The sequence below is a fragment of the Lycium ferocissimum genome, chromosome 9, assembly GCF_029784015.1.
Source record: "Lycium ferocissimum isolate CSIRO_LF1 chromosome 9, AGI_CSIRO_Lferr_CH_V1, whole genome shotgun sequence".
Taxonomy (NCBI): domain Eukaryota; kingdom Viridiplantae; phylum Streptophyta; class Magnoliopsida; order Solanales; family Solanaceae; genus Lycium; species Lycium ferocissimum.
Window position 1 is genome coordinate 33,102,579 of NC_081350.1, and position 24,680 is coordinate 33,127,258.

At 33.5% G+C, this 24,680-nt stretch overlaps 4 protein-coding genes across 6 annotated transcripts in view; all 4 read left to right on the forward strand.

The window, feature by feature from the left end:
- The window catches only part of LOC132031821 (uncharacterized), a 3,805-nt gene extending 531 nt beyond the window's left edge, over positions 1-3,274 (forward strand). The window contains exons 2-3 of the mRNA XM_059421716.1: positions 136-369; positions 2,931-3,274. Of these exons, the coding sequence (XP_059277699.1) occupies positions 136-369; positions 2,931-3,274 (578 nt within the window). The remainder of the gene's footprint in view (positions 1-135; positions 370-2,930) is intronic.
- A 2,594-nt stretch (positions 3,275-5,868) lies between these two features.
- Positions 5,869-6,777, forward strand: LOC132031822 (F-box protein At1g31080-like). The gene is made up of 2 exons (XM_059421717.1): positions 5,869-6,145; positions 6,446-6,777. Exons 1-2 carry the CDS (start codon positions 5,869-5,871, stop codon positions 6,775-6,777), a joined length of 609 nt encoding a protein of 202 aa, XP_059277700.1.
- Positions 6,778-13,959: 7,182 nt separating this feature from the next.
- LOC132030326 (deSI-like protein At4g17486) lies at positions 13,960-20,728 on the forward strand. Of its 3 annotated transcripts, none has more exons than XM_059419910.1 (5): positions 13,960-14,188; positions 15,266-15,539; positions 18,197-18,484; positions 18,619-18,699; positions 20,297-20,728. In XM_059419910.1, exons 2-5 carry the CDS (start codon positions 15,386-15,388, stop codon positions 20,434-20,436), a joined length of 663 nt encoding a protein of 220 aa, XP_059275893.1. In that variant the 5' UTR covers positions 13,960-14,188; positions 15,266-15,385; the 3' UTR covers positions 20,437-20,728. The 3 variants fall into 3 exon arrangements, with proteins under 3 accessions (XP_059275893.1, XP_059275892.1, XP_059275891.1); XM_059419909.1 differs by having other exon boundaries at positions 13,971-14,188; positions 15,271-15,539; positions 20,294-20,728; XM_059419908.1 differs by having other exon boundaries at positions 13,972-14,188; positions 20,294-20,728.
- Positions 20,729-21,726: 998 nt separating this feature from the next.
- LOC132030327 (putative RING-H2 finger protein ATL21A) lies at positions 21,727-23,802 on the forward strand. The gene is made up of 2 exons (XM_059419911.1): positions 21,727-22,552; positions 23,447-23,802. Exons 1-2 carry the CDS (start codon positions 21,919-21,921, stop codon positions 23,611-23,613), a joined length of 801 nt encoding a protein of 266 aa, XP_059275894.1. The 5' UTR covers positions 21,727-21,918; the 3' UTR covers positions 23,614-23,802.
- Positions 23,803-24,680: the final 878 nt, after the last annotated feature.

Consider the following 24,680-nt stretch of genomic DNA (forward strand, 5'->3'; position numbering starts at 1 on the left):
CAGGCCCCCGGGCCCGGGGAAAGAACCCCGGGTTGAAAGTTTCAATTTGAGCCATTGCAACATCCTTGCCTCAGGTAGACTAAGTGTACTTGTTAGTTGACTAACTTTCAACTTCGTTTCTTGGTACTCCCTTAGAGATCCCATTTGCCAGTAGTACCTACGCCTTGAAGGAACGACGGTTGACGACATACTCGGTCGGCATCCCAGCAGAAGCTGTCCCATACCTTGTTGGGGGAAGCCTTCTCAAATCAACTTCTTTCGGCAATTATCTCGTTGGTCATCGACGTCATTGGTGGGCCAGAGCGCACAATATTCCAACTTGTGTTGTTGAAACTTCGATGCAGAAATTGAAGGATGCAATGTTAGTAGGTAAATTTAGTTCAAACAAAAGTAGTTATTCTTGTTAGTTAGTGACTTACATGGGTTTCTTTGAGCCTAAGGCTCAATCCATTGGTTAGTTAGTACCATCGGCATTCTTCGCCTTCGTGTGAGCAATCTTGAAGACTTCATCTTGAGGTACTTCACGACCCTCTCGAGCGTCTACAAATAAATCAAGATTAACAACTAATTTCATATCCAAACGAGCCACAAGTAAAAATGAAATGAGATATGGTTCCGGAGTAAAGGGTCTTGTAGACAGTGGCATTAGGATGGTACCAGAAAGATACATTCAACAACCAAAAGAGAGAATTGACAACAAAATCATTATTTCAAATGATCAACTATTGGCCATTGATTTATCAAAATTACATAGTAGAGAGATCTGGTAACTGTTGCTAAAGCTAGTTCCGGCGCAATTTTAAAAGCTTTTTTATCACAATTTGATTAGGTGTTCTCTATTTAGCACTTCCTCATAAGTTTTGAATCCCAAATTGCAAATTTCTTATGTACAGATAATGTCTCTACTGCATTTCTTCTCTTTGTTTTGCTTCTGGGAACGTTAAATTAGTTGATGAATGTGGGCATGCGAGTCGCCTTCGACTTGTTTATTAAATTGTTGTTTCAGTTTGAACAGTGGTGTTCTATTCTCTAGATTAAGCCAGTAAACACAAATTAATTTGGTGAACTTTTGTACAAATTTACTAGAGCCTTTTATAAGCTAAACACCTAGATCCACATACAAGACCGTACGTGTAACTATTCATTAAAATGAACCGGTAGTATGTAAATACAATAAAGAAAAGCATGCGATCGCTGAAGGACAAATACTCAGGTCAAAGAAGGATCCAATATCCCTTGGGGTTAGTTTTATTTTTAACTTTGCCATTTGTGGATTATCTTAGATTTTACATAATTGATCTAGTCAAGATATCTGGTCATATATGTTTACGCAATCCTACATGTTTATTTACACAATCCTTCTATTTACGCAATCCTATATGTTTTGTTTAGGCATAATATATGTCAAATCTAGTCAAGATATCTGGGATTATTAGTGCTGTTTCAAGGAATAAAGCAGGCAACTTTGTGATCATATTTTGATTTCGTTTGCAATTAAGAGTTAGTTATAGGATACCCCTACCTGAGAGCTGCCAAGAAATATCACTACTACAAATATCCAAGTGTGTAACTTCTTAAAAACAACTAATCCAGCTTAGTCACACTAGCAGATACAAGTTTTTCAATTGACATAGCCAAAGCCAAATTCTTTGTGCCTTGTAAGATTACAAGAATTCTGTATTGTTTCTTTACTAATCAGGAGGATTTTCTGCATTGCATAATAAAACCTTAACAGACAAGTTGTTGGACGTCCAGAACTTGTGTGCGCATTCGAAGTGCCTTTCTTTAGAAACATTGAGACTTGATCAGAATTTATCACTTAGACACAAGTACTTTTTCTTATGAGGTAAAGTTTTATTAGAAAATAAACAGTACCAAGTTAATACATTTCTATCCTCCTATTCATGATCAAATATAACCCCTTTTAATATTTCAGATCAAACATCTCATAAAAGTTAGAGGTTAGTGCAAATGGCAATGAAGCAACACTTCCCCCACATGAAATGTTAACTCTTCCAATTCATATAAAACTCTACATTATTCAAATACTTTCTATTTATCTGTTTTTGAATATATTTGTTGCTGCAAAAATGAGTATCTTTTAAAAGAGCTAAAAAGTATCTTTGATTATTTATTCTTTTATTCTAAAAAGTGTTGTTCTATAAGTAATGAAATTATCTGCTAATTAGTTATCAGATGGATAATTATATAAAAATAAGCATATCTATATCTAGGATGTGGGAAATAGAGACACTACATGTTTGCTTATAGAATAAAGATAAATAAAAATGGAAGTTTTTGTGATGTACTTGAAAATAATGCAATCCTTGGGGTTCATATATACAGAAAAGTATATATCAATCAACCATGAAGTCAAGCTAGTTCTGTAAACAAGGATGTGGAGGTGCTATGTTTTTTCTCTGATAAGGGAAATGATCAGAAATATCCAGATGCAAGAAACGCACAGAACATCTCTGCAAGAATATATTCTACACTCTGGAGTGCTTTGTTTTCTTGTTGTAAATCAGCTTGAGAACAACATTTTCTATCTGTTTTACTCTTCATTGTACTCACTGGTATGTCTAATACCAATAGCAGGTACAAACAGAAAGTTTTGATTTGTAACACCTCCCAAACCTGGACCCGATGTTCCCTATACATTTTGGTCTCATACGTTTTCTTTTAACTCTGGGGGATAAATGGTTAAATGTTCTATCAAGTCGATTCAATTTGTAGGGGCTCAGTTCCTTATACAACTGAAAATTTCTCAGAAGAGAACTTACGTCGCGTTCAAAACCAGACAACAGTTTGCAGAAATACTTAATCAACTTTATGTTCGACTAGTTCTCATCTTCACAATGCAACAATAACACGAAGCGATATAAAAACCAAACAGACTGAATGTTCATCCACCTAAATCCACAATTAAGATACAGCTGCACAATTAAATTGCAAGTATAGAAGAGCTCTTTCTGCAGTTTGTAACAGCCGCAGCAGCAGCAACTGCAGCCGCAGCCGCAGCAACTGCAGCCAGCAACAGCAGCCAGCAGCAGCCGCAGCAGCAGCAGCAGCAGCCAGCAGCAGCAGCCAGCAGCAGCAACTGCAGCCAGCAGCAGCCGCAGCAGCAGCAACTGCAGCCAGCAGCAGCAGCCAGCAGCAGCAACTGCAGCCAGCATCAGCAGCCGCAGCAGCAGCAACTGCAGCCAGCAGCAGTAGCCATATACTTAAATCGGACACAATACTCAATTTCGGGAAAGGAAAAACAGAACAATGATAACATTTAAACAGGGCAATTAGACCCTTACAATTAATACCACTTGGGCAAGCACATGTAATCTCAAAAAATAAAAAATAAAACAACAAGCCTTTCATGCGACAGAATGGATGCCCTATTCACTTTCAAATTTCTTATTTATTGGACTATTTCATAGGTTTTTGCCAACAAAGGAACAAAAAGAATGAACGAAATTGAAAGGGATGTTCATGCCTCGGTTAGAGGTATTATTTATAAAGTGAAGGCAATGAAAGTAGTAAATTTATTTCAACAACGTTCAATTTCAATTTACACTTAGTAAAATTTTAACAAATAGCTACAAATGCAATCTTTAACAATAAATATAATTAATCTACTAATTAAACTACAATTACAAAGTAATGTAACTAATAATGATAGAAATAAGATTGAAAAAAAATGGCAAAAAAATGACTTACCTTTAGTGGCGGCGGACCGCAAGGAGTGCGCGCGGAGATAGGGCCGGTGGTGGGGATGGGGCGTCGGTGGCGGGAGGGTGGTGGGGATGGAGCGCGGCGGCGGGGTAGTGGTGTGGTGGGGGTGGGAGTTTTAATTTAATTGGGGTTCGGGGAAGTTCTTTTGGGTGAGAATGGCCCGATTGAGGGTTGGGGGAGTGTGTTAAATTTTTCAAATTAATTATTTCGACCGCGTTATGACAATTTTTTTTTAATTAATTGTTTTATTTATATAATTTAATTTTTTAAAAACTGTTTTTTTCTCATTTATTATTTGTACAAAAAATAAGTTTCGACCTCGTACGGTCGAAATTTTCGAAATTCAAAAAAAAAAAAAAAAAATTAATTCGATAATTTCGACCTCATGTGGTCGATTTTTCCACCAAAGTGAGGGGTGAAATTTTTTGGTCGAAAAATACCCTTTTTTTTTAGTAGTGTATAACATTTATGAAATGGGTGGTGACTAGTGAATCCTTTGATTAATGTATTGGGAAAAGGTGTAAATATACTTGCACTATGTGATTTAGAACGGTCATAGATTAAAAAAAAGGTGTATATATATATCACTGTCGTTTCTGAGATGGTGTGAATATCTTTCTTTCCAGTAACGATTTTTGAAAAAAAATCATTTAGCCTTAGTAGTAGAGTTAGCATATATATATCTTAGCTTAATCTTGTGGAGACTATTTAATCTTTAAAATGTTGTTTAGTCTATTGTTTTGTTTGGACTTTCAGATTTTTTAAACTTCTTATTAACTTAGTTCAATTTGTTGCTAAAGTCTAATGATACTATCAGATTTGTGTAACATCTTATTTGTTGTTATAACATTTTTTTTTTTTTGCATGGATTTCCCTTCTTTTGGGGTGGTCTTTAAATTTTGTCTCCAAATTGGTGTGCTTTAAGTTTCTTCGCTTGAAAAGGTGGCGAAAATGCGGGATACAGGTTCGAACCCCTCGAGGATAAAAATAAAAATAATTGCAAGGCTTTGAGAAAGTTTATCTTATGCGGCATAGGTTGCCTTAGGCATAACTAAAGTTATCGCAGGATCCCGACATAGGTTCGCCTAAAGCATAAGCCCAAAGTTTGCCTTATATGGCAACTTATCTTGATTATCGGCATGACTTTATACGGCAGGAATCCTCTTAGGAGGCAGGGATAGGTTGTCTTAAGGCATAACTAAAGTTATGCGGATCCAAAGCTATAACTTTAGTTATGCCTTAAGGCACTTTAAGTCGGATCAGACATAACTTTCCCGAGTCTTTACCTTACACTATTTTTATTTTATCGCAGGAAATGGATTCAAACGCCGGTTTATTTCTAAAAGGGCAAATTAAAGACAACAATTGGTAAAATTAAAGACCACCCGAATGAGGGCATTCGCTTGGTGCCCTTGTTATAAAAGTCAGAGTCATGGCTACTCCGCCTGCTACATTTGATATTTCTAAATTCTAATAATCCCCTCCCCCCCGCCCCGACGTCCAAACCCCCAACCCAATCAAACTAAACAAATAAGTATGTTTTTTCCTGTTTGGATGAATTATTACAGCTTATATAATAGGGATACCTTGGGCATCATGACCTTTTCTTTTTATATCTTAACTTCATCCAAATAAGTATAGTTTTTTTAACCCGGAAATCGCGTACATTATCTTTCGAAAAGATGCGCATACAGCTGGAAATGCTTTTCTTCATTTGTCTGATGGCTGCATAATCGTAAAGGATATGTAAACCGCATGGCAAACAGCCCGACGTAGACTCCGGCCGAAAAATTTAGTGAGGGAAATCGATTTCAGATCTCCCATGTTGGAAACCACTCACCCCCCAACTAGGCCAACCCTTGCGGGTGCTATTCTCCACATTCTTGTTATGGGTAGAAAATCCTAAAGAATATTCAAATTAAAGTATTATTATATTTAAAATTTAATTAACAATCAAATCAAATATTATATATTAAACTAACGGCACAATAGGTAACAACCATTCAAACAAAGATGTCAGGGTTTTTCTCGATACGGTTACCTTTCCACCCAATAAAAGGTAGAATAGCCAAAAACTAAACACAAATTAATTAAACGCTGCTAATATGTTATTGTTGCCGCAAAACTAGTCCGGAAAACTCAATGGGAGACCTTTGTACTAGACTCTTTACATATTCTGCTGCGCTTGATTGCTTTTATCAAACTAATCATATCTTATCTTCTGACACAACTAGTGATAATTACATGGAGGAGAACAAAGTTGTTGCTATTGGTAATTCTTCACATATTCCCGAAGAGGTTGTGTTTGATATTCTCGCAAGGGTTCCATCAGTCAAGTCTCTGTTGCGATTTAGGTGCGTTTCTAAATCCTTTTGCTTCCTTATATCACAACCCCGATTCACTGAAGCTCATCAGAAAGGTTCGTTGGATCATCTACTTGTCAGTTTCCCATATTACCCCATAAGGCCTTTATTACTAGTGATTTAGAACACAAAAAAGACCAACTAGCTTTTTCCTTATTCCAGTGCTTGAATGAGTCATGTTTCTTTAAATTTGATCAGCTGGAATCTATCAATGGCCTACTTTGCCTATGGAATAAGTATGGACATGTTGCAATTTGCAATCCTTTTACAAAACAACATGTTTTTCTTCCCAGAGCCCTGACCAAAATAGTTGACAGTAAAATTATAACTTGTTGCTCCTTGGGTTTTGATTCCAGGACCAAAAAACATAAAAGTTCTCATGGCACACCGGGCTTCTGATGTAACTCGACACAATTGGAATATTTTCACTCTCGGGATGGACACGTCATGGAGAGAGATTCAATGTTGCTTTAGATTCTTCCCTATAAGGAATAATAGTGTTCATATCGATGGGGTCATTTATTCTATAAACTACTATCACATAAGTGCATTCAATGTTGGAGATGAAAATTTTAGAATGATCGCATTCCCTCCTGGGGTTTCGACGTCAATCCTTGCAAAATTGTCGCCAACAGTAGTGGAGATAAAGGGAGAAGTTGCAATTCTAGATCGAGAGCATTTTAAATGAGATGGCAATATTCCTTTGTATGTTTTATATAATGGGTCATGTGAAACTACTGATGGGACAATATGGGTGAAGAAGCAAACAATTGAGCTACCATCAAAGTTCTACAATATAAAAGATACATTTATGAGCTTTCAATTTACCTCCACCCGTAAAGGAGAGATTGTATTGATTCCATCCATGAAAATCAATTTGAGTTTTGTGGATTTAATCTAGTCGTTCTTGTTCTTCTAGGACACAGGAAAGAAAGAATGGATTAAATTTGGGTTGGATTTTCTTTAAATATTCATTGTTAACTTTAGGATTTTAATTTGTTGCTTAAGTCTAATGATACTGTTGAATTTTATTGTGTAAAAGCCTGAGTCATGAGTCATGACTACTAGTTCCTGTTATATTTCTAATAAAATGTTGCTCTCAATGTCACTCGTACCATATAATTGGAATACTTTTTGTTATCAGACCCTGCACTTTACCCAGATTTTGAACCAAAAACCTATCAAACATCTGTTGAGAGGTAATACTATGACGTAGGAAATAAAAAAAATGAATAAAATTTGAGTTGTATGGACAATCAAAGGGTGTGGACTTTGGTGATCAAAGTTCAAAGAGAGAAGAATACTAAGCCTTAGTAGCAGAGTACAATTACCTGATATATATTTTTGCGTAATCTTGTGGGGACTATTTGATCCTTAAATTGTGAGTACTACTTAGTCTATTGTTTCGATTGGATTTTCATATTTTGTTAACTTAACTAGTTTGTTCTTGAAGTCTAATGATACTATCAGATTTGTATATCTTATTTTTTGTTGATATAAAAGTCAGAATTCGTGATTGCTATATTTGACAATTCTGACTATTAGAAATCCAGGTTTTTTTCACTGACATTCAGTGAGAAATTTATATTATAAAATATGATTTTTTCACCTCATTACCATGGAACTAGCTCATTGGAAAAAGACATGGTGGGAAACAGGTTTTCATTAAAATGCAGGGGAACTTCCTAATTTTTTCGTGTGAGAATAATACTATTTAAATTTTTCTCACCGACATTCAGTAGAAATAGCGACTACACATTTTTCAGTGAGAAGTTTTAATGGGAAAGTAGTGATTTTTAATAGGCGTGCATCCAGTAGGAATTGAAAATAGTGATTTTTAATAGGCGTGCATCCAATAGCAATTGAAACCCCCCAACCCCCCAGGCACCATGACCTTTTCTTTTTATATATTAACTTCATCTAAATATAACAGGGATACCTCAGGCATCATGACCTTTTCTTTTGATATATATTAAGTTCATCCAAATATAGTTGTTGACTGCATAATCAAATTTATTCTCCACATTCTTGTTATGGATATCAGCAAATCCAAAAGAATATTCAAAGTGTTTATATTTTAATAGGAATGATGAGTGATCATTGAAAAAGGTCGTGGGTTGACACGTTATTTTTAAAAGGTTCTAGGCTGTAGTCAGCTGCCCTATGATTAAGGGTGTCAACCGGTTCCAACCGGAACCGGTTATGGAACCGGTTAAGGAACCGGCCGGTTCCGGTTAAAAAAGCAACCGCTTAACCGGTTCGGTTCTACACGGTTTAAACTCCAAACCGGAACCGGTCCGGTTTGGAGTGTTTAAAATATGTTTTTTTTTTTTGTTTTTTGTATTATATATATATATATATAGTATTTATTTGTATATTGTAGGTATATTTACATATGTGATACAACTTTATAATTAAAGTTTAAATATTTCTTACTTAACTTATTTGTGATCGGCAATACAGAATAGTGTTTTTCGTACACATATATATGTATAACTTAATATATATAGTATATATACTTATATACTACATATACTTATATATATGTATAACTTAATATATATATATATATATGTATAACTTAATATATATACTAAATATATGTATAACTTAATATATATACATATATACTATATATATAATATATATACTAAATATGTGGATAACTTAATATATATACTATATATATGTACTATATACTATATATACTTATATATAGGTATAACTAATATATATACTATATATACATATATACTATATATATATATATATATAATATATATACTAAATATATGTATAACTTAATATATATATAGTATATATATTAAGTTATACATATATATGTATAACTTACATATACTTATATATATGTATAACTTAATATATATATACTTATATACTATATATATCTTATATATATGTATAACTTAATATATATACTATATATATGTATAACTTAATATATATACTATATATATATTAAGTTATACATATATTTAGTATATATATTAAGTATATATAGTATATATATATATATATACTAAATATATATAACTATATATACTTAATATATATACTAAATATATGTATAACTTAATATATATACTAAATATATAACTTAATATATATACTATATATACTATATATACTATATATAGGTATAACTTAATATATATACTATATATACATATATACTATATATATATATATATACTAATATATGTATAACTTAATATGTATACTATATATATATTAAGTTATACATATATATATATAACTTACATATACTTATATATATGTATAACTTAATATATATATATACTTATATACTATATATACTTATATATATGTATAACTTAATATATATACTATATATATATGTATAACTTAATATATATACTAAATATATGTATAACTTAATATATATACATATATACTATATATACTATATATACTTATATATATACTAAATATGTGTATAACTATATATACTTAATATATATACTAAATATATATATAACTTAATATATATATATAGTATATATATTAAGTTATACATATATATGTATAACTTACATATACTTATATATATGTATAACTTAATATATATACTATATATACATATATACTATATATACTTAATATATATATAAATATATGTATAATTAATATATATACTATATATACTTACTTATATACTATATATACTTATATATAGTATATACTATATATATACTTATATATGTTTAAGTATACTATATAACTTAATATACTTATAAGTATATTCTTAGTATATTTTAGGTATATTCCTAACTTAATAAAAGTAAAAATATGAACACAAGTAAATAGAAGTAAGCTCAATGAGCCATATTTTTATTCATTCTTGGATAACATTTATTTGCAAGTTGTATTTTTTTTTAACTTGCAAATAATACATGAGTTGTACAAAAATAGTAGAATAATAAAATCACCAATTTTGAACCATTTCGTTAATTTCCCCCACATCATATTCGGTCATGGAAATATCTTCAAAGTCTTCCATTTGGTCCGGTCCACTAGCTATCAAATCTTCAATTTCTTCCTCTTCGCCTTCCTCCGCTTCGAGTTTTGGTTGCGACGCTCCGATCTAATCCAATCTCGAATGCACACTAGTACTTGCAAGCTAAAGCCGGATAATGAATGTCTATGGTCTCCAATTTCTTTGTCTTCCTTGGCTAAATGCGCTCTCGAAGCCACGGTTGATACTTGAGCAGTAAGGATATCTCGAGCCATTCTTGAAAGTACGGATAGCTTGCCTTGTACTTCTTCCACCATGCTAAGACGTCCACCTCATCCAGTTGGTTGATATCTACATTTGGGTGCATCAAATAAAAATTATATTCATCAAAGTTTGCGAGTAGAAGAAGAAGTTGGGCACGTGAATGTAAAACTTTTAAACCCGACAAGCCCCTTTTTGCTACTTTGAGAAGTAGTAGGGCGTGGAGCAACGGTGCTTGCACGTTCTTCCAAACTAGAATAATGAGTAAAAACTTTTCTAAACTCATCATCAATAGCGAGTTCGGCTTCAGCTAAAGATGGTTGAGTTCCCGCTTCAATTTCTAAAAATGTATAAATTTGACTAACCAAATTTTTAGTATAAGACATGGAGTTTTAAACAAGGATTTAAAAGGGAACCCAATATAAATAAAGTTGGGATGGGAAAAAATACTTCTTAAATTTGATTATCATTTCAAAAATAGCCACTTGATAATCGGGTTTATGTTTATACTTTGTAAAACTCTAGCTATTTCCGCTAAGTAGGCTAAAATTCGGTTACCGTGGGATAAAATTGTCTAGAAAAAGCAAGAGTTGCATTATTAAAATTTTCTAAGAGTTCAATACATTCTTTAACATCTTCCCAATGCATAAAATTTAACCAATCGACTATCGGTATTATATTTGTTGTGAACTTGTTGTATGGGAATCCTATACTCATATGCTTGTTGTAGCATAATGTAAGTGTAGTTCCACCTAGTCTCAATTTCTATTTGAATTTTCCTAGGTCTAAGGTTATTTTCCACACAAGCATTCTTAAAATCTCTAATTCTTCCCCTATTAGCATTACAAAAAAGCAAACGCAAGATTTCTAACTTTTTGAAACAGAATCATCAAAATGCTCAAGACCATCTTTAACAATTAAATTTAAAATGTGACAACTACATCTTACATGAAAAATATTTTTTAGAGGAGGGTTTATTTCTTTTTTTAAAAGACCAACTGCCTTTGTATTATTAGAAGCATTATCTAAAGCAATACAAAGTGTTTTTCTATAAATGTTAAAAAATCTCATAATAGTAGACATTGAATCGGCTAAAAATTTTCCATCGTGACGACCTTTTCCTTCGTCATATAAAAAAGCTATAATTCTTTTGCATAACCCGGTTGTCATCAACCCAATGACATGTAATAGCAAAAAAATCTAAATGGTTAATACTAAGACCCAAATCGGCGGTAAGACAAACATTACAATTTAAAGAATTAAATACGTGGCGCAAATAAAATCTATATTTTTTAAACAAATCTATAACATCGGCTCTACAAGTACTTCTAGGAATACCCTCAAATAACGGATTATAACAACGTTGAATGTAAGTAACAAACCCCAAACAGAGGGAAAGGAAAATGGTAAACAATCATAAGCTACCATTTTAGCTATTTCTACGCGTTCTTTTTTCTTGTCATACTTAAAATTTCTACCGGTTCGTGGGTCTATCGTCATTTGAATCCCCCCACATTTGAACCCGTTTGCTCTCCCCAAGCATCCGTATGTTTGGTTCTCGTATGAGAATTTAGTGTCTTTAGTTCCACCATCCTTGCAGTTCCTTGCTTAAAACTAAATACTTGTCCACATATGTTACATGTAGGCGAGTTGGCTTTCCACTATTCTTAGTCATAAATTTCCAAATTTTAGGTTTGTTGGCTTACGAGTTCTAGGCGGTTTGTCTTGTGTATGTGATTGTGCGGGACATGTATCTCCTATGGGATTTTCGGGGGGTTGTGTTTCATCGTCATCATTTAAGTCTTCATTAAAAGTGTCGGTAAAATGTTGTTGCATTGCCTCGCGACCTAAAAGTGGATTATTTCCACCAACGTCAATACCTACGTTAGGTGTTTTAACCACAAATGTTTCCTCGTTAAAGCGCACCTCTAACAATACGACTACTACTACGGCACCACGTCTTAATCTCTTTGACATTATTAAATAGAATTAATTTAAATCACAATCAAATAAATCACAAGAAAATAAATTACAACAAATTAAATTGCGTAAATTAAATTGCGTAAATTAAATTGCGAAAAATAAAGATAGAGTTGGAACGAAGGTACCAAATTGCGGATTAATTTCCAGCAAAGTCAAGGCGGCTAGAATTGCAAATCCACCAAAGCTACTTCGGATTGTTGCAAAATCACCAACTCCACCAACAATATTATAATTGCAAAATTAATAATTGAAAGTTGAAACTATAATAAGACTTTGTGGCTAGTTATTGCAAAATAATTATAATTGAGAGATTGAGATTTGAGAGAAAGATGAAGAAGAGTGAATTGGTGTGAATTAAAATGAAAATGAAGAAGGGTTTATATAGGGGTGGGGGATGGGTTAAAGTGTTAAAAAAAAAAAATTTGGGGGCCAAAAATTAACAAAATGGCCGTTTGTGCAACGGCCGTTTTTGCAAATGGACGTTGCCAACGGTCATTAACGAGCTTAGTACAACGGCTATTTTTTTTTTTTTTTTTAATTTTCACGGTTAAGCGGTTTAACTGCGTCGATTCCGGTTCCTAAAATATTGGAGCAGGATCGGTATCGTTAAGCGGTTAGCAGGTTCTCTTGGGTTCGTTCAGGTTCGTTCGGTTTAACGGTCAGGTTACTAGTTAAAACAGGTTAGCAAGTTCACACCGCTTACATGATTAGTTGGGCACATTCGCTTTACATTTAACTAACCAAAGTCCAAACCCTTTCTTTCAGGTGAATTTAAAATTTTAAGTTTATGAATTTAGAATTTTAAAAGTAATAGTTATTAAGCTTTTAATAAATTATTTATATACATTTAATAAATTTCTCAACACAAATATCAAGTGTTTCGAAAATATTTTTCTACCAAACCTGCTTAAATTCTATCCCCGCCCCCTCCCAAACAAAAACCATAACATTATTAATTCACTTCTACTTCTTTACTTCTATTCCTTGGTTCTATTTATTTATTGATTTTTGATTAAAAAAGAAACTTAAAATATTTTTTGTATTATATATTATATAAGTAATAGAAGAAATATATTAAAATAATAATTAAAAGTTTATTTGATAATAAAAAAATTTAAAAATTAAAATTTTTAACTGACTTTAAATTATTGGCAATTGTAAGCTACTATAAAAGCGAGATGATGTCAAATTAAGTACCCCTCCGTCCCATATTACTTGGCCACATTATTAAAATATATGTCCCAAATTACTTGTTCATTTACAAAATCAAGATAAAATTAATTAAATCTTTCCCATCTAACCTTTAATATTAAATATTCTTGAAAATAATTAGTCTTGATTAGAATGTATTTATTGGAGAGAGCTAGGGGTAAAATAATAAAATACATCTTTTATTTATGATTTGTTAAGAGGCGCAAAAGGAAAAGTGATCAAGTAATATGTGACGGAGGGAATATTTCATCTTGTATAGCTGATAAGGCTGCTCCTTCCTCAATCAAAGATCTCGGGTTTGAGTCCCGAAAAAAGAAAAAAAATGCTTGGCAAAAAACGCTTCCTTCGAATGGATCTATGCGGCTATCGGACACCGGGGCGAGAAAACACAAACAAAAAACATATAGTATATCACAAAAAGAAAGCGTGTAATTTAAATTTTGAGTGTCATTTAGGCAAAGGATAGCTCTTGTCAACTTTTTCCAAAAATAAAACCTTTTTTTTATTCACACGACAGCTGTGGGAAAATATTACTCGGCGACCACTCTTATATTATTTTCTCTCCGCCGCACACGGCGGTGATCTGTAACCTCGCCACCGTGCTCCTCCGTAGCACAAACGTCTCCGATTTCCAACTCAAATCTCGGTAATCTCTTTCGTAGACGTATTTCCGAATGTATATACGTATATTTGTCTTGTATATGCTTCTATTTAGCTCTGTTTTGAACTTTCATTATCTCTAGCTTCGGAATTTGTTGAAATTACGGTCCTACTCAATTGATCTTTGTATTTTTAGCCGTCTTTGCTCTATATAATAGCTTAACTTTCTGTTTGATTGAATGCATTAAGTGTGTGCTAAAAGATTTTGTTTTACTGAATTTGTCTCTTTTATTTGTGTTTATAAAGTTTTGCTGCTTACTAATTGGCTTGCGGCTGCCTGATATTGAGTGCGATTTTTTGAGAATACAGTATATATATATTTCTGTATGTATATGTATATTTCCTCTGTAATTTTCTCGTATATGCTTCTATTTAGCTCAGTTTCGGACTTTCATTATCTCTAGCTCTGGAATTTTTTTAAAATTACGGTCCTAGTCGATTGATCTTTGCGTTTTATACCTGAATTAGCCATGTTTGCTCTATGTAGTAGCTTAACTTTCTGTTTGTTATGTATAATGAGTTAAAATTGAAGCATTAAGTGTGTGCTAAAAGCTATTATTTTACTGAATTTGTCTCCTATTATTTTACTGAATTTGTGGTGGGATTATCTTGGAGCTTGTTGTTGTTGTTGTTGTTGTTGTTGTCTCCTATATGCTTCTATTTAGCTCTGTTTTGAACTTTCATTATCCCTAGCTCCGGAATTTGCTTAAATTATGGTACTAGTCAATTGATCTTAGCATTTTTACCTCAATTAGTGTGTTTGCTCTATGTAATAGCTTAACGTTATGTTGATTATGTGAGTTAAAATTGAATGCATTAAGTGTAGGCTAAAAGCTTTTATTATACTGAGTTTTTCTCTTTTATTTGTGTTTATGAAGTTTAGCTGCTTACTAATTGTTAAGATTACGGTACTAGTCAATTGATCTTAGAGTTTTTACCTTTAGCGTGTTTGTCCTATGTACTAGCTTAACTTTCTGTTTGTTACGTATAATGAGAACGCATTAAGTGTGTGCTAAAAGCTTTTATTTTATTGAATTTGTCTCTTTTATTTGTGTTTATGAAGTTTAGGTGCTTACTAATTGGCTGTCGTCTGCCTGGATATTGAGTGTGATTTTTTGAGAATATAGTGTATATATTGGAAAAGCGAAGGGGTGGTGGAGGTGGCCAGGGTGGGTGGACTACAATGAGATTGTTAAGGTCTAGCTCAAGTGCATCAAAGGAACAGTATAATGGAGAGAAGAATCGTGCTTTGTTGTATCTTAATGTATATGATCTCACACCTGTAAACAACTATCTCTATTGGGTCGGCCTCGGAGTGTTTCATTCTGGTATAGAAGGTACTAAAGCTTTTCCGTTCTCCTTTACTGTGTATTGTTATACATATTGTTGTTACATCCAATTTTGAGATGAAAATTAAGCAGGGTGTTAGTGTCTGTTTAGCTTGATCTCAATCAATAAAGTTAGCCATTTTGACATGGTATGAAATTCTTTGTTTTATTTGAGTGTCACTCACACGGAAAGAAATCTTGTCTTAGTGACGGAAAAGAGATACCATGTTTCAAATATAGAGGACATTATCAGCCTAACTTGAATTGGCAAAACGAGGACAAGTAATTCAAGGGTTTAGAGGAGGGCGTTAATCACGTAGCAAGTGCCCGTCACCAGAGATATAGTGACATTGGAATGGTCGTTAGAGAGACTACCGACGCTTGTCATCAGAAGGAAGAAGAAAAGAAGAAAACATTAACCAAAGGGGAACCCACATTGGTCGGCACTTCTGCTGATAGTGGTAGCTATTTGAGTCTCTACCAAGATTGTGGAGGCTCCGATACCATGTGTAAATAGAAAATACCTTTCATTGACTTGATTAAGTAACAATGTATAAGAGGTGCTCCCTATATATAATTTGTAGGATTTCTTTCAAGTACATGTTAACTGTTTCAAAATATATATATATATATAATTTGTAGGCTTACAATGTGGTAGGTAACAATCTCTAAGCTAATAAAATAAGTGTATATTCTATGTTAAGTAGAGAATATTCTAAGGTATCCTATAGAATATTTTATAAGATTTTATTTTTCGAGTAAATGAATCTAGACATGTATTGATTTAGACATATATTCACTTGGTATTCTAACACTTTCATATGTCATAATTAGTTGTACGCACCCGAGGGTGTAGCCTAGTGGTCAATGAAACCATGAGGTCTCATGTTCAAATCTCAGCAGAGACAAAAAATTAGGTGATTTTTTCCTATCTGTCCTAGCATTGGTGGACAAAGTTACCTGGTACCTGTTGTTGGTGGGAGGTGGCAGGTATGCCATTGAATTAGTAGAGGGCATAAGCTGGCTCGGACACCGCGGTTATAAAAAAAAAAAAAATTAGTTGTACTTTAAAGCCTCTTCTATTCTTACCTCTTACTATTTTCCTCACTCCGTGTCTTTGTAATAAAGGTAATTTCCTTCTGAACTTTGATTAGTTCTCCAATCCAATTTAAATCTTGTTAGGTGTCAACCTCAAACCCCTCATGTGACAAAGCCAAAACTTTACCAAAAGCATTAGGTTCTTTGCCACCCATATTGAATCTTTCAGTGAATTTTGCATCCTCCCATTAGGTCTATTATGGTCTGTTACAAAAGGTTCAATTGCCAGTTTAGAGAGTTGGTGAAGGTTTTGATCTGAAGGTGTCACCTTAAGTAGTTTACTTTAGGAACCAACTGGTCTTGTAGCCTATCGAATAAATGTGCTTACCTGCATGGATAATGGAACTGGCTCATAGATGGTTAAGCTATGTTATTCATAAAAAAGGTTGACAAAGTAATACACTATTAGTTGATAAATTTAGAGATATGTCTGCAAATACCGTCGACCTACCTGCTGGAAAGAGGAAAGATGGGTTGCAAAGACTTTGTGAAGAGTTCAATAGTCTATTTCAGGAGAAATAGAAGTTACTTGTAAATGTTTCTTGTTTTCTTGTAGATATATATTGGATGATAGAATGAATACCACCGTGAAGCTTGTCATATGAAGCATAATCAGAGCCCAAGGTGTCTTCTAAATGCTTCTTCATCTATCTTAACAAAACAAAAAAAAGTTTCTTTACCCATAGCATCAAGAAATCGCAAGCACGAGATGCTTTGTCAAATCATTTTCTAATTTCCTGTCACCTTAGTGCGTACATTTAGTCCTGACAGGATCAAGTATGTGTTAAACCAGAATTATATAGGAAAATGATATCCCTAAAGAACAAAGAAATTAAATTAAGAATTCTTGGGGAGGGGAAATAAGTGAAAAAGCGGAATTACGGCCTTTATATAGATGAATTACATGAACCCCTCTCTCTCAAATCCGCCTGCTCTTGATGAAGATTAGACAATTCCATTTATAGCAAATTGGTAATTTGATTGGATTATTGATTTGGCACTGAGATTGCAATTTAATGCCTGAACTCATGTTTTATATGCAAAATAAATGACTCCTTAGGGTTCTGAATTCTTCTGATTAAGCCTGCCCATGTGATGTTATTTTGTTCCGGGAATTGGGGCTTGTGGTGAGATCGAGAACCTTGGCATGTAAACCATCCATGATGCGTTCTCTTTCTCAAACCTGTCTGGTCTGTTCTACTTATTTTTTTTATAGTTTTTTTTTTCCTGCTCTACTTATGAAGAATAGTTCATCAGGGTTTTATGAATAGTTCTCTTGCTTTCCCGCTCTTTGGTGTTTCCTGTCCTCTTCTTTTTTCGGTGTACTTCTTGTTGCATGTGAGGATCTCTTGAATTTGTTCCTGCCTAGATATCTTCCATCAACCTACCACGTGCAGCGATATTCTGAGCATGAACACTCTGCTATACCGTTCCCAGAGTGGATGCTGCAGTTAACTTTTATAATCTGTAAACCTTTTGAAAAAAGCTGTGTGTTTGATTATTAAAGATTTTGGGTTTTAGTATAACTTGTGTTCCTTTCTTTTATTGTTGGTCTTGATTCAATGCAGTAGATGGTCTAGAGTATGGGTATGGAGCCCACGACTACTCAACTAGTGGGGTTTTTGAGGTGGAGCCACGTAGTTGTCCGGGTTTTATTTTTAGACGGTCAGTACTCCTGGGCAGCACAGACATGTGTCATTCAGATGTTCGGTCATTTATGGAACATATTTCAGAAAAATATCATGGGGACAGTTATCATTTGATTGCCAAGAACTGCAACCATTTTGCTGATGAAGTCTGTTTCCGTCTCACGGGAAAGCCAATTCCTGGATGGATTAATCGACTGGCCCGAGTAGGTGAGAATGATGATGCTTTGTCCTAATTGTGGGGCAACTTTCAAGTGTGAACCAGTATAAATCTGCAGCATGTTTTCTGGGTTATTCTTGCTAAACTTCTAGCTTGTTTCACACAATTATCTTTGAAATTTCAGGCTCATTCTGCAATTGCATTTTACCAGAAAGTATTCAGGTTACAAGAATCACACATCTTCCTGATCATCAAGCCTTTTCAGGTTGGTGTTGACCTATCTCTCTTCACTTTTTGTTTTCCAATGGGTGGTAACTTTTGTGGTATCACAGAGGACAATACTTCAGCTACCACATTCTTACTCTGATTAATGTAACATGAACTTTCGGGAATAAAGAGTAGATTAGGGCTCGTCTGATATCCCATGTGAAATAATAATGTCGGCATGAAAATCTAGATCACTAATTCTCCCTCCGTCCCAATATATTTGAGGTGTTTGAATGGGTTGGAGATTTAGAAATTAAAGAAGGAACTTGACATGTAAGCCAAAGAGATGCAAGGTATCAAATAACTCTATTAAATGAGTGGTGGTGAGAGCTTCACATGTCTTTTCATTAAACGAATGGTGGTGAGGGTCCTAACAAGTTTGTCGTTAAGGGTAAAATGGGGATGGTAAAAGAGAGAGTATCATTCTTTTTGGGACAGACTAAATGGAAAAGCGTGTCACATAAAATGTGACAGAGGGAGTACAACATTTATTTTGCGGCATAAGACTTTGTACTACTATAACAACTATTGATAGCGGAGCTGGTAAAATCTGCAGATGTACACGTCTAAAATTGTCCCCCCAACACTTACAAATTGTATATCTATTGCTTCAAAATTTTATTACGTTACCAAAAAAAATAAAAAAATATATATATATTGAATATCTATAGTTCTTTGGGACTGGTGGAGTTCCATTTTGATGGTCGTCACATGTGAAACACATATTCGATGTAGTATAGCCATGTCTTTTGAGTATATATGTGCATAAAAAAATGTAGCTTATTCAGTTAAGAAAGCAATTCTGGTAGACTACACTTTGATTGCTCATCACTTGGTAGAAAGGCTCGGGATTACACATAGTGTTAGCTAGTGGTTCCAACTAATTAAGATGAGTTATGTGGCTAAAGAAGCATCAGTCCGAGATTTTTTTTATTTTTATTTTTCTTTAAATGAGAGGAGAAAATGGAGCATGGCCGCATATCATTATTTAATCTCGTCAATCTCAATTCTCTAGAGTTTTATGTATGGCAAAGGAATTATTTATCGATTTTAATAGTATATCATGAGGGGTTGGCAGTAGTTTTGGCCCCTTTTATGTTCATTTTTTTTGTGGTGGGGCGGGGGGATTTCTCTTCTTTGGCATCTCTGTGAATGAGTCTGCCTCTGATATCATGTCAAGAAAATGAAGCATGGCCGTACTGAACCCTGAAAGCTACGATCAAGTAGTGAAGATCGTCCAACACTGTAAAGGGAAGTACAACCTATACACTTAATCAATGTTACGTGAGATTCTAACAGAGCGACCGACCTGAAAACTACTAAAGTTAAAGCCCTCCCAACCTACTTAAAAGTTCAGAACTAGGTTATATAGCTTCCGATTGGATATGTTATTCTGTCAAGCAAATCTCATTCTCAAAGCATTTTGTGTGCCTTTTTGGATGCATGTAGCTGCACATATGTGCACATATTAAGTACCTTAGTCTTAATCTCTAGCAGATGTACAATAGCCTAAAGGATGAAGGATGCTCATACATGTCATGTGAATGTAAGCTTTTTGTTTCTTGACTAACCAAAATGCATTGCCATTGTAGAAGATGGGACAGATTCTGGTGAGTCATCTGTATCGGCAGATAGCGAGGAGGAAGACTCTGATCATCAGTTGTTAACTGTACAAAATAGTGATATGGCATTTCTGAATGAAAAACCTGTGAGACTAGCAAAAGAGCTTCTTTGATTGAAACTTCTTTCTTCTTCTCCTGCTCTCTTTTTCTTTAATTTTTTAAGAAAATCTTTTTCCCTGTACCTCCAATTCATCTAATCTCTTGTTTGGAGTCGTATTGTTTGTATTTGTGTGTATGTGTGTGTGTGTGTGTGTGTGTGTTCTCAAGTGTATCATAACCTGTCTTTAAACACATTATTGTATTGTTCAAATATTCATTGAGCTGTGTATTCAGGTAGTGTATTTACATATAACAGTCAACTTCAAGTGTTACTAGGATTCAATGGAATTTCTTTCCTCTGATTGATCTCCCAATTGTGTTTAGCTTGACATGGACGTTCCTGTATGATTGATTCGAAACTCGGAGTGCAATCTTAACTCGGGCAATTAAAGTGAGTGTTTTCCAGATGTACCAACTTCTTTGAGATCGTACCTTGTGTTTACAATAGGAGAATGAGCAACCAGTTTTGAGTATTCATTGGAACTAAATAAAGCAAGACCGGTGAAAGAAAAGATAAATGTTAGTATTTATATTTCCCATCCATCTTGTTTTAGAGAGTGACAAGCGGGTCAAATATGGATAAGTTCATAATCGATCCGACCCGCTCAATTGGCAGCACTATTCTTGGCCGAGGAAACCCCACCGCCTTAATGTAATCCCTTCGTTTTTGAACCCAAATAAATGTTAAATAGGGTATTGAGATTCCTGAATTCTCAAGGTAAATGTAACGTTATTTTATCAACAATTGGCCTACAAAAGACTGACCCTTGCTTGAAACCAACCAATGGTGCTTCAACAGGGAGAGATCCATTTTGGATGTATTTGTGGAAAATAAGTACCTAAAATTGAATAAAGCAAATGCCCTTTACTCTGTCATTATCCAAAGACAAATGTCTCTAAAGCAGCCATTAGATGAATGCATTGACTCGACGTGGAAAAAATGTTAGATTTGGAAGTCACCCATTTGCTATAGACTTAGAAGTCATCCATTTCACCCATATCGCAATGTTTACACAGATTTAATTAATGTTAGATTTGGAAGTCACCCTTTTGCTATAGACTTAGAAGTCATCCATTTCACCCATATCGCAATGTTTACACAGATTTAATTTCTATACACCGATAATATATTAAAAAGTTTACTCTATCAAATCACTTAAAAAAGTAACAACAAATATTTTTTCATAATAAGAGAACTTTGTAAATTGGAAAATAAAGTAATCAACTTGCTATTACGGATAAAATTACACTATAATTATGTTGTCAGTAAATATAATTATATAAATTAGCTGAAAGTTTACTTTGATACTTTGCCCATCTAACACTTCAACTCTCCTGTCCCCAATCTTCATCCCCTTCCTTACGCCTTACACCCCCTTTCTGTTTTATTCCAATTACAGACCCAAACAAACAAAACAGAAAAAAACTTGAAAGAGAAGTTAAGAAGAATAAGTGAAATCCTATTTTATTTGGGTGTTTGTTAGCCTCTGAAATACATGGATGCTCTGATTTTCATTTCCCTGTTCATTGTTATTCTACATGTAAAAGCAGATGCTAATACAAATACTTGCTTACCAATTAACTGTGCAAATATATCTGAACTCAACCTTCAATTCCCTTTCAGACTTCATGAATTTCAGCTACACTGTAAGCAAAACAGAACCATTCTCAATTTTCCATCTTATGGGGATTTAGTCATTAAATCCATTTCATATGATCTCAGAAAACTCGAACTAATCGACCCCAAAAACTGTGTCCACGAAGTTTTCTTGAATCTGAATCTTTCTAACACCCCATTCAGCTATTACTATATCTTGAAAGAGTATCAGTATCTGAATTGTTCAGCTGAACTTTCATCTTCTTTTCTGCAAGTTCCCTGTCTAAGTGGCATAGGACATCATGTTTATGTTGTGGAAACATCATTTGTTGTGCCAGATTTTTGTAACCATGTCAAGACTGTAGGAATCCCATTTGCATATAGTCCTTTCTTGTCTGATAACACTTTTGGGCTGGGATTAACATGGCACTTGGAAAAATTTCAAGACACCGTAGCAACAAAGTTTAAAACTTCAGTCCAACAAGAAACAGGGCTGTTTAAAGGGCTCAATGATATAATAGCAGATGATAAAGGTACACATTTATCACCCCTCTTTATGAGTAATATCTCCTCCCTGTTTTAGCCTTTTAGTTGACCTGATCCAAGTTCTTGAGGTCTAATTGATTGACCAATTATATTAAACACGTAAGTTTTAGTCCTAATATGTAACATTTTTCGCTTATTGAAAATCAATTTATCTCAATCCAAATTAGTTGGGGTCTTGGGGTCGGTTGTATAAAATCTTTCTATTTGTTATTCAGTTTAAACTGACTAACTCAGGGTGGGAGCTAGGGGCGCAACTCAGCGAAAGGGGGCTCATCCGAACTTTTTAGCGGAAAATTATCTTTTATATATACTTTAGTTAAAATTATATTATATATATAGTAGATCTTCTAAAATTATTTCTATATATACATAGATGTTGAAAATTCCGTCATATAGTGAATACTTTCTTCTGAAATATTTCAACGTGTTTTTTATATCAACAAAACCTTTGGGAACAAGTCTCTATTTCAACTACATAACATACTTATCTTCTCTATTTAATTACTTCATATCTGTCACTTTTAATTCAATTGATAATAGGCCCAAAGGAGACAACCTAACCCAATAGACAGGCAATCACTCTTTTGAAATAGTGATACGTATCAAGCCTCCTTTCTATTCTCTTCATCTAATTTCTAACAAATTCTGGCTTCTACTATTGACATATAACCCATTAATGTTAGCTTAAACCCTATATTTGTGACAGAACCCAGTAAATAAAAAGAATTATAATTCAAAATTCATAAACTAAAAATCATGCATCCGCCTCGAGACTAGCTATATTTTGTGTCTAGGGTTTGATTGACCAATTATATATGTTTGAAAGTTAACAATGTTGTTAAAGTCAGTTTAACGAGACTCTTATTGTTTCTAATTTGCAGCCTTGGGGTATATTATCCTGTTCATGTTTATAGTGGTGATGATGTTAAACATACAGAAGTTATCTAATCTCAAGAGAGTGAAGGAAAACGACAATCAGAAGGAACGTCATGCTGATGTCATTTTAGGGAACTATGAAGCTTTGAACAAAATTGTGATCAAATTGTGATAAAAAAATATTCAGAATCAAAATATGTCTCAAATCTATGTGGAAACGTTTGGTGGTCTGTTGAATTATATCTTATTTTAGGATTAGATCCCATACTTGTTGGAACTTTTAAGCGTTGTTGTTTTGTTGACGCTCTATACCATGATGTTCATGCAAACGAGTAATGTAAAAAAATTGGATTTTGATTGATATGCCATGTGGGGTCATATATTTTCTTTATCACTTGCCACTATTGTAGTGGCACATTCAATATTTGTTACTATAACTTTGATCTAACGAGTCGCATTGCATTCGTTTGTCTAAAGTTGAAAAGGTAAAGAGCCAAACCATATTGTTCTCCTATTTCTTGTTTTTGAGGGTCACAAAAATATTTTCATGTGACCTATTCTACTATAAATTGATCTCGCATTAAATAATACTTACAATTTGCTTGGCTGCATAAGAAATTATTTTCGATATTTCTAATTCAATACTTTGTTGGCCGAACTAGAGACGTTGAGGTAATATATCGTACAAGATTGTATGTGTAATAAAAATAAGCGTAACAAATATGTGAATAAAATTATTTAAAGTATAAAAATTTTACATAGCAATCTCTATATATTCTCTATGTTATTGTTCATTTCATAATAAATCATACATGCTCTTTACTGCGTAACAATACATAATATTATTAGTTATCGCATAAACAGTTCCGAGTAAATAGGCCAATATACCATAAATGAAATGACCCTTAAGTATAGTACTCCTATGGTAGGGTTAATACGATTCGGTAATTTTATAAATTTATATCCTATCAATTTTTCGGTTATTTCATTTTGTATAGTCAAAATTAGACTTTTTCAAATCCGTAAAGTCATCCTCTTATTCGTATGGTTCATATGGTTTTTTATATTTTTTTTTTTTAAAAAAAAACAACATTATGTCATAGTCACCAGTAAAAGTTAACGACACGATATCATGCATACTTCTATCACACTTTTGCAAAACTCTCTAGATAATTTTACTTTTTAAAAGGTGATGAATCAAGAAAAATATGAAAGAAAAAAAGATTGATTCCACAATTT